The following is a 10,259-nucleotide window of genomic DNA, read 5'->3' on the forward strand; positions in this document are numbered from 1 at the left end:
TCAAATACATTAGCTCAATGTGAATAAATTGAGGGTAAATAGAATAATTTTTATTCTTTCTTGATTTATCAAAATGACAAAAAAAATGAGAAATTAAATTAATTTTTTTTTTGACAAGTAAATAAGAGCGGAGGGAGTACTAAATTACATGATTAAGCAAATATATACTAGTTACTAGTCATCATAGCTATAATTTTTGTTAATTACCATTCACAATCAACATTAAACGTGGGTTGGAGTTTCAAATTTGTATAATTCACACGTTTGTATAATATATTTTGTTAACTTTTGTATAACTGTTTAAAGTTTAGATGTTTATATTTTTATAAATTTATTATTTTCAGTAAATACAAAAATAACTCAATTATTCAAACATTCTCGCGAATTATACAAACTCACCCACAAATTATACAAACAAAATAACTTAAACTATAGCTATATATGCAAATTATAGCTATGAAACATAATTATATTTACGAAATTTTCAAATTACGTATAGAGTTCAAATCCAATATAGTAGTTTATAGAATGTAGGACCAATTTTTTTTTTTTTAAAGTTTATTTACTATTTTTAGTAGCCACGTTGCATAGAAATTTCTTTCGTTAATACGATACGCAATATGCGTAAAAAACAAAATGAAGAAAAGAAAAAATGAGGTGGTGAGTACTGAGTGGTGGGTGAGGCTATTAAAGTTCATCAACAACATATCCAGCAATAATCAAACGATTATCAAAATTAGATGGTGATAATAAAAATGAGTGTTCACCTCTTTGCGCTCTTGGTCCTCAGCTTGGTTGCTTTCTTCTTCTGTCTCTCTGAAGCAACATCAATTACTTCAACTTCAACAAAACCCCTAATTTTCATCGAAACCAATCAGAGCACCGCTACTGCTAGAAGCTGCTCATACACATTGACGATCAAAACAAGCTGTTCTTCACCTAAATACACCAGAGACAGAGTCAGTATTGCTTTTGGAGATTCTTACGGTTTTGAGGTCCACGCGCCGAAGCTAGATGATCCATCGTCGAAGATATTTGAAAGCTGTTCTACTGATACTTTCCAGATCCGTGGCCTCTGTATTTATGAGATCTGCTACCTAAACTTGAAGAGGGTTGGATCGGACGGCTGGAAACCGGAGAGCGTCAAAGTGTACGGTCCAGATCGTCCTGCTATTACCTTTAAGTATGATAAGTTTCTTCCTAATGGAGTCTGGTTTGGATTTAATCACTGTAAGAAACGCTCTCTCTAGGAATCCGTTATGTATGAAATTTGCGTTTTGCAGATTTAATCCATGTATTTAAATGTGTTGTTTGGAGAATAAAATGTCATTATATGCAATGAACATTTGGTACGATAGCGTTAATGGAAGACAATGGTGAATGAAGAGGATAAAGTGTCGGATAATATTTTAAAAACAACTTTGGCATAATGCATTGAGTTATGAATTAGTTCAATATAATTAAATGTGAATCAATAAATTTATGTCATATATTCAATTACAAAATTAATTATTTTGCATCAGCTTCTTCAAAAGAAGAGATAATTTTAAGAAATCATAAACAAAATGATTAATTTGACTAATTTACTCTTTATAGGGATATTAAAATAATTTATGATATGATAAGACATATAAAAGTTATACGTACTTCAAAGTAGGTGATCAAGGTTACAAAAGAGTAATTAAGTATTTAGTTAACTCTTTGGAAAGATAAATTCTAGAAACTTTAATTTTGTTTAAGTTTTCAAAGAGGAATTATGGGAACATTAAACATGATTTAGTACTCCTTCTATCCCTAATTACTTGTCCACTTTTGAATTGACACACCTATTGAGAAAATAATTAATGACATAGTGAGTTTACCATTTTACCCCTATTAATTATGAAGTGGATGAAAAGTTCTACATTTTTCAAAATAATTAGTGTCATTTAATTGAGGATATAATAGGTAAAAAGAATTATAAAAGGAAAAGTAGACAAGTAATTAGGGACATATGGAGTATTAATTATAGGGGCAAAATGAGAAAAATTTAATTAATTTTATCCTGATTTAGTAAGTGATCAAGTTATTTGGGACAAGTATTTTTTACAAAGGTGATCAATTAATATGGGACAAAAGAAATATTTATTAATTTAAAAAGTATTTTTGAGATCCGATGAAGATTAATTTTAATTACATCATTTAGGAATGAAGCCTTAAAGAATTTAATTGAACATTCTTGTAAAGATGACCTTTTATGAATTTGAGGTCATGATTAATAATTTCTATTACCGCAATAAAATGAATGCCAATAACTTGTTAGGTTATGATACATGTTCAGACTTCTAGAGACTAGAGCTTAGAATAAATTGGATACCATCAAAAAAACATGTTGATGATGAAGTTGAAGACGATACAATATGACGAGAGGGAGTTGCTCGGATGGTAAGCACCCCTCATTTCCAACCAGAAGGTTGCGAGTTCGAGTCACCAAAGGAGCAAAAGGGGTGGGAGCTCCTAGGGAGGGTAAAAAAAAAAGACGATACAATACCTTTGGAACCAATTATGAATAAGGAAATACTTATCGTGCCTGAAAAGTGAGGCAAAGATGCCAGATCTGGACATTGCTAAACCGAAAGAGATTGCTTAGGATTAGTGTTTGTGTAACAAAGCCGAGGAGGGTGTAGTCAAGGAGAGCTTAAGGAATGATAGAAAAAAAGAGAGGGAAAATATTGAAAAATATTATCTTAGAGAGTTTATTAATTCACCGAATGTCAATTTAAAGAGGTTCTACGTTAAAAATATGTTTGACCCTTTTACATTTTCAAAAATTAAGAAAGCATAATTTCTTCCTTTTCCAAATTACCTTGCTACAATAAATTGTATGGGGTATCCTCTAGAAAGAACATTGATACAACTCCAGAATATTTTCAGAATCTGATAATTGACATTTGAATGGAATGAATTAATACAAAGTTTTCCTTATCATCCTTTAACTTTTAGTATGTGGATTGTGGGGTTAAATCATGTCAAGTGTGGGACTCAAATCTACTAAAGTAACACCAATAATATCAACCTTTTGATCCCATCAGTAGATTTTCCACTGCAATAAGATCAGGCAAAAGTTTGAGTATACATCACTGCAATAAGTGCTCAATATGCAACACAAATAGGAAAGGACTGTATGTCCACTATACATTTTTCTTCTGAGTTCTTTAGTGATATATGCATCTGAACAGAAACTTACTAATAGGTATTGCTACAAGCAGTTTGGACCTTCAACTATAAACAGCTTGTCATTATCTCTTATCACTTCAATTGAGTCAATTTCTGATCCTTCTTGATCCGTAACCGATGCATTTGTTGCATCAAATCCAAATTTCTGACCTGTACAACACGTAAATACATTAACACAACTACGTCTCAGTTCCAAACATTAATAATGTTACCAATTCTTTTCATGTTTTAGCAGACATATGATGTTGTTGGATTTGAAAGATTATGAACTATGTAGAAGTAAATTTACCTGCAATGATCTTGAGCACTGCAAGTGAATTTGGAAGCTTAACTAATTTGCCAGGTTCACTGCAATGAGTTCTTCTCCTGATAACAGGATGGCCTCTGTATATGCTAACTCTAAAAGAAGACTGATCCCTAGTACTTTCTGTGTTGTGCTGCTTCTCTTGTTCGCGCCATTTTTGAGCAACTTCATCCATTGTGTCGGAGACCATAACTCTGTGTCCTACTTCGCGCTTTTGTAGCATGTCACTTAGGTTCATCGAAGAAAGCTTGTACTTTAACTTATCGTTTATCTCAGCTCCATTCATTAGAAGTAGCTTTACCATGTCTTCAAGATTTTCTTCCAATGCAACATGAATAGCAGTTGATCCATCGCGGTCCTTTGAGTCAACTTGTAATCCATGTTTTAGGAGTTCTTTCATCACTGTTAAGTCATTTTTTCTAGCTGCTGTGCATAAGAGGTCACCAGCTATGTAGGGATCTGAGACAGAAGCCCAATGGTACAACACATGAAATGTTGAATGGTGTTTTGCTGCTATAGCTTCCCACAACGCGGTGTGACCATTTACATCTGCTTTTTATGGTACAAATCGACACATTGATTAGCCAATTATCCCTGTCAAACATTCTAGCTTGCTGAAGTTTACAATAATATATATCGAGGATGACTACCTCGGAGGTTTATGTTACATCCATGTCTAAGAAGCACCATGACACACTCTTCGTGCCCTTTCGATGCTGCAATGTGCTGATGCATCAGAAAGAGAAACATAATCATGTCATAAACTGTTTGAAAGAGAAAACAATGTTATTGGCATCACAAACATGTAAATAAAAACAAAGTCTTTCTTTTTCGAGTATAAATGTAGGCCACGAGGGGACGTACCAGTGGGGTTCTTCCTTGGGCGTCTCCGATATCAGGATCTAATTTAGCCTTGAGAAGTTCTTCAAGGAAAGTAGCATTACCTGTACTAGCAACAGTTAGCAAGTTAACATACATGTTCGGATCACCATAATCTCCCCCCACTCCATGAAGTAAATCTCCAAGCCTTAAGCCTTTGAGCTTCTTGTGATGCTGCAATTACCATAACATTGGCAGAATATCAAGATTCAGCTCTAAATTGTCCAGAGGGAAGGGAATATCACAGGGTATTTTGCACTAACCTGAAGGAAGTTCTTGATCATAATGATATTATCTTCTTGTCTGGTTTTCATTGCTTCAATCAAATTACTAGTTCTTATCTTCAAGAGCTGTGAAAGTGTTTTGGTTCGATACGTGTAGCTCTGAGGCCTACAACAAAATGCTCCTACTTCTCCTATCATATCTCCAGATTTGAAAGTCCAAACAGTTGGCTCATTCTCCATTTCAGATTCAATCATTTCCACCTCCCCTGACACTATTATGTACAACTCATCTGGCGATTCGTTCTGCATTATTACATCCTCTCTTGGAGGTATGTACTCAGCTTTCATATCTGCAACCTGCAGAATTATCAATTAGACACACAATTATACATGTATATAAAACCTTATTCAAACAATAGTGATATCTTACCAAAAGTAACAGAATTTCCCTTGTGACACCTTTGAAAAGATAAACTTTCTCCACTGTTGGTAAAAACAAATGGTGCCTGATGCTTTTGCAGATTGTCTTGGGAAGTTGTTCAATCAATTCCTGCTGGTTTAGACTCTCAGCCCTGAATCTTAAACACATATAAGCCAATATTTGGTCCTTTAATCTTGGAGGCAAGTGATTTCGACAAACGAAATTCGATGCTGCTTCAATGCTATTTCTCTGCAACAAAACACTTATTTAATGATCAAACATTTGTACACACTTGCAATGCAAAGAAAAGTAACAAAGCTTACGAATTCCATGGTGCGACGAGTTCCTTCAACAACTAAATTGGTCATATTACCAATTATATAAGCAGTGAGGCCAAGATTGAAGAGCATGTAGAAAATGATGAAGACCATTTCCAAAGTGTTGACAGCATGAAGGTCACCATAACCAACAGTAGTCATGGTGGTAATGGACCAATACAAAGCTGCAATGTACCTAATCACAAGACTTGTCTCCTTGTAATTTGGATTCATAGTTCCTAACCATGTATCTCCTTGGTGTGGATATCTATCAGCTAGCAAATAGTATAGGCATCCAGCACAGTGCACTGTTAATAGTGTTACCTGTTACATACAATTAAAATTAGTCTTTCTTTACGAGTACAAATTTTTACATTATCAGGTCATCTAAAAGGACAAATGAAAGGTAACCATCAGTAAAAATGAGGTTACTAACCTCATTTTTTTGAAGTTACCTGTTACAACAAGTTAGTTTTTCAATTACTTACAAATAGAAGTCTGGCACATCTGACCCAAAAGTAGCTGAATCTCATATCCTTTTCAAGTCTGACAATAAATAAAAAAGGAGTATAATTAATTTAATATTGATATGTCATTTGCCATCTAAATAAGAAAGAATTAGTAGTAAAAATGAGGAGTGTACCTGGTAAAAAATTGTTTGACCCGGCGAAGACGCCAAAATCTGAGCATTCCTAAAACAGAGTAAGAAACACCAACTTGGTGTTTGCCAGTGAGCAACAATGCTAAAAGATCGAATGGTATGGTTGATGCCACATCCATTATAAACCATGTTGATAAATATCTGTATTATCATCATCAAAAATAATTCAATGTCTATTATATTATATTAAAAAATAATAATTTTATATATACAATATAATTTCGATCCGGATATTAGCTATCCACTCACTTATAGAAAGACGAGACATAAGAAAGAAACTTATGTAATGACATGATCTTATTGTAACACATTTGGTTGCTTACCTATTGTGAAAAAAACTTTTTACTTTGGGAATTGATTGGCACAAGTCATATGGTTCATATTATTTTTTAGTGCCTGGAGATAAAATTCATTTGTTTATTTTTTGGTGCACCTTTCCACTTGTATAGCCAAAAGATTATTCCAGATTCTCATAATGGAAACAAAAAGGGTGTTCTGAATTGTTTATTGGTAATTCTTTCTATAATTATTTATGTTGGGTGGGGAGAGGATCTAATGAAATTATAATATATCAAGTCAATTTGTCAGAGAATAAAAGGATTTATAGATTTTGATATATTCTGATGATCATTGCAGAACCAAATATTGGCAAATGAAGGCAGAGAAAGAGAGGAAATTGTAGAAATAGCAGTATCCTGATTATCAAACGAATTAATAGTTCAGTATATTAATTTGCTCTGAATTTATATTTATTCGCTGTGATATAGAGTGATTAGATATAATAAGATATAAAGCGAATTGATATATCGATACACGGTGCTTCAAGCGAATAAATACAAAGGAAAACAAATAAAATCTAAACTCTCCCTATTATAATTTTTTGAAACCCTCGCTATTTCGATTAAATACTGAGTATATACAAAAAAAAGAAAAGAAAAAAGAGTCATATATGTACCCAACGTTCTAGCAAATATGAGAAATGCGTTTCCTTTTTAAAGGATCAAATCTACTTGTCATCACAAATTTCATTCGTGATATGCAAGAATATCAACCTTTATAGAATTAAATAATTACATTCACGTTTCTATATACATTTTTTCTTTGACCCAAAAGAAAAAAAGAAGACGGGTAAAATTTTTCTAGATTGTGCTATATATATACTTCTCCCACTATTTTTTATATATCAAATATTCTATTTTTCTGATTCCATAGAGTTTAACCCCAAAAGAGATTTTTTATTTTTATTTTTATTTTTAAAGTGCCAAGACTCGATGAGTGTTGTGTGCAATAATTCTATATATGATTGGTCATTTTGGACCCACAGAGCTTTTTGATTTGCTTAATGAGGTTAAAATAAAGAACCAATTTTTTTCCCTAGTGGTTGAATTAACTTTAATTATTATTTTTCCTTGTCGGTGATAATTAGTACTCCCTCTGTCCCAATTTATGTGACACATTTCGCTTTTCGAGAGTCAAACGAGTTAAGTTTGACCGAGAATTTGCTCATGGAATCTTCAAATTATTTAAAATGAAATCTATATATTTGTAAACTACATAAAAAGTACTATAAGTCTCAATAATTGATAATTCAAAATATTTAAAAGATATATGAAAAATTTATGGTCAAAGATAGACTTGTTTGAATCTCGAAATCCGAAATGTGTCACATAAATTGGGACAGAGGGAGTAACTAGGTTAAACTTTTGAGAAAAATGCATGAATGATTAAAAAGTTCTATGCATTATTGGTGTAAAAGTTATTTACACAAATCAAATACGCTTATAAGGTAATTAATTATATAAAAAAATTAAGCATCGAATTTAGCCTCTTCATGTAGGGCCAGAGCTAGGCGGGATTCGTGAATTCGGATGAACCCAGTAGCTTTTCCGAGACTCTAGTACTAGAAAATTTAAGTAATAACTTGTGAACCCCTAACAAAACTAATTGATAGATCAATGATAAGGAAGACAAAGGAAATTTAGAACCCCCAAACTCTTAATACTGGCTCCGCCTCTGATCACATGTTCTATTATAATACTATAGAACAATTTGAATTTTGTGGATGTATATATGTTACGTACCTTATAGCAATTTTTCTCCTGTCACGTACAAGGAGTTGAGTTGTAGCATCAATATAGGCAACAAAGAAAGTTAAGAAGATATCAGCAGCAAAGAAGATATCAACAACGTTGTCTGTTATGTATAGAGTTGTGTTTGGATTTGAGCGCATGAATGCTATCTCAAATGGACATACCCATGCAGAATATGCCACCATTATTACCATTAAACTCTCCCAACACCTACAAATACACATATATATATTTACACAATATTCAATCTACATGTAAAAATAAATAAATATAGGAATAACATAATCAGTGTAATTTCATAAATGGAGTCTGAAAAGAATTAAACACGTACACAATTTTATATCTATCTTAATAAGATAGAATGACTGTTTTTAGTAGATCCCCTTGACTCGAATAAATATTCAAAACACCCCCACGTCTATATGACATATATTACCCTATAGGACCATGGTTAATTATGCCTGACGTGATCTTTAAAATTGAATCATTTCTAGGCTCTAGCACCTAAAGTATTTATCGATTTTGATTTAAGAAATTAATTTTACCAAGTGGTATATATAGCTCTAGAAATTTCTATTTTTAGGAATGACAATCCATAAACAAAAGCTTCGAGTAGTTGGGACATACCATTTCTGATTCAGAAATTGCAAATAAGTGAAATTACACAAAATCTACAACTTTCTTTTTCCTTTTTTTTTTTCTTTCTTCTTAATTAGTTATATGAAACATATTGATATATATACTATGGCTAGAAATTATTTTTATCTACTTCATTAGTAGTGACTGTCAGTATATAGAAGTTAATTAAACTCTTTATTAATCCTACGAACCTGTATCTTGAATCCATAGGAGTGATGATAAATCCTTTCTCGTGAGTTTGATTTGTGTTGGAATCATTGGAACCAAGAGGAGGGAGAATGAGCTTGGACAAGTTCCGGAAACTAAGATCATCTATGGAAGTAGCTGAATTGCTACTCTCATGGCTATTATCATCTTGTACAACATGTTGCTCTTTCTTGCTATCTTCAACAATCATGTTTTTTGTGAAGTTATTGTATGAATAGCTCATTTGCATATTGATGTTAACAAAGAGATATGTACCTATCTATATGAGCAAAAAAGCTAAAATGATAGTACAATTGTGGGGGGTTAATGATAAAGTTAGATGAATAATTGCAAGAGAGGAAGAGTACTATTTTGGTTGTAAATGGTGTACGTAGGAGGGCATACATAGAAGCTCATTAAATTGTGGCGTGTGTTATGAAATAATGGAATGTGGACCATATGTGGTCCAATAATATTTATGTCAAAAGTGACCTTTGAAAGATGCTTGTGTAAAATTGCACTACCTGCTAGCTAGTGACTAGTATGTTCTTAATTTGCTAGCTAGGAGGATTTAAAAGTTTCGAGGATTAAGATAATGGGTGTGTTTGGTATGATGGAAAAACATTTTTCGGAAAATGTTTTTCAATTTTCTCATGTTTGGTTGGGTTAAATGTTTTGGAAAATATTTTTCAAATAAACTCATTTTCCTCAAATTTAAGGAAAATGACTTCCCTTCAAAACTTAAGGAAAACATTTTCCAAAACTCTCTTCCAACTTCTAATTAAAAAATAATTGTTGAAAAAATCAATTTATTTGATCCCTACCCTCAAACCAGCCCCCCCAACCACCCTCAAAAAAATAATAATTTAAAGTTTGTTTTTAAATTCAATATTTTTACCCCACTCTCACCCCTACCCCCACCCCCTACCACCACCCCTCCCAAAAAAATATTAAAAGTTGTTTTTAAAAGATATTTCTAATTTCAATTTTTTATTTTTTTACACCCCCACCTCCTACCCTCGCCCTCCCAGCCCCCTATCAGCCCCCCACCCCCTTCAAAAAGAAAAAAATTTAAGTTTATTTTAAAAAAATATTATTTCATTTTTTCACCCTTATCCTCGACCCCCCTACCCAGCCCCATCCACCCCCTACTAGCCCCCCCACTCCCCAAAAAAAATTTTAAGTTTGTTTTTAAAAAATATTTTCGACTTCAAAATTTCATTTTTTCCACCCCTACCCTCGACCCCCCCACGCCCCACCCACCCACCCACCCCCTACCAGCCCCCCCCCCCCCAGCCCCAAAAAAAAAATTAAGTTTGTTT

General features: G+C 33.0%; 2 protein-coding genes across 4 annotated transcripts; one reads left to right on the forward strand and one right to left on the reverse strand.

The window, feature by feature from the left end:
• The first annotated feature begins 582 nt into the window (after positions 1-582).
• Positions 583-1,316, forward strand: LOC125816352 (embryo-specific protein ATS3A-like). Its single transcript, XM_049495947.1, has one exon. It carries the CDS (start codon positions 741-743, stop codon positions 1,248-1,250), a length of 510 nt encoding a protein of 169 aa, XP_049351904.1. The 5' UTR covers positions 583-740; the 3' UTR covers positions 1,251-1,316.
• A 1,734-nt stretch (positions 1,317-3,050) lies between these two features.
• LOC125816322 (potassium channel AKT2/3-like) lies at positions 3,051-9,252 on the reverse strand. 3 transcript variants are annotated; one of them, XM_049495911.1, is made up of 11 exons: positions 8,943-9,251; positions 8,104-8,322; positions 6,005-6,163; positions 5,850-5,907; positions 5,368-5,685; positions 5,054-5,293; positions 4,663-4,980; positions 4,385-4,573; positions 4,171-4,246; positions 3,506-4,072; positions 3,051-3,366 (listed from the first exon to the last, which is right to left on the reverse strand). In XM_049495911.1, exons 1-11 carry the CDS (start codon positions 9,185-9,187, stop codon positions 3,239-3,241), a joined length of 2,517 nt encoding a protein of 838 aa, XP_049351868.1. In that variant the 5' UTR covers positions 9,188-9,251; the 3' UTR covers positions 3,051-3,238. The 3 variants fall into 3 exon arrangements, 2 of the variants coding, with proteins under 2 accessions (XP_049351868.1, XP_049351869.1); XM_049495912.1 differs by having other exon boundaries at positions 3,506-4,069; positions 8,943-9,248; XR_007442224.1 differs by lacking the exon at positions 3,051-3,366 and having other exon boundaries at positions 3,874-4,069; positions 4,171-4,284; positions 8,943-9,252.
• Positions 9,253-10,259: the final 1,007 nt, after the last annotated feature.

This window comes from Solanum verrucosum, unplaced genomic scaffold (assembly GCF_900185275.1).
Source record: "Solanum verrucosum unplaced genomic scaffold, falcon-dt-bn FXZP01000261.1, whole genome shotgun sequence".
NCBI classification, from domain to species: domain Eukaryota; kingdom Viridiplantae; phylum Streptophyta; class Magnoliopsida; order Solanales; family Solanaceae; genus Solanum; species Solanum verrucosum.

Coding starts and splice junctions, on each gene's coding strand:
- LOC125816322 (XM_049495911.1), bottom strand. CDS start 9,187: ATGCAAATGAGCTATTCATACAATAACTTCACAAAAAACATGATTGTT. Junction 5,908..6,004: donor GTCAAACAATTTTTTACCAG/GTACACTCCTCA, acceptor ATTTATTGTCAG/ACTTGAAAAGGATATGAGAT. Junction 5,686..5,849: donor GATGTGCCAGACTTCTATTT/GTAAGTAATTGA, acceptor TGTATGTAACAG/GTAACACTATTAACAGTGCA.
- LOC125816352 (XM_049495947.1), top strand. CDS start 741: ATGGTGATAATAAAAATGAGTGTTCACCTCTTTGCGCTCTTGGTCCTC.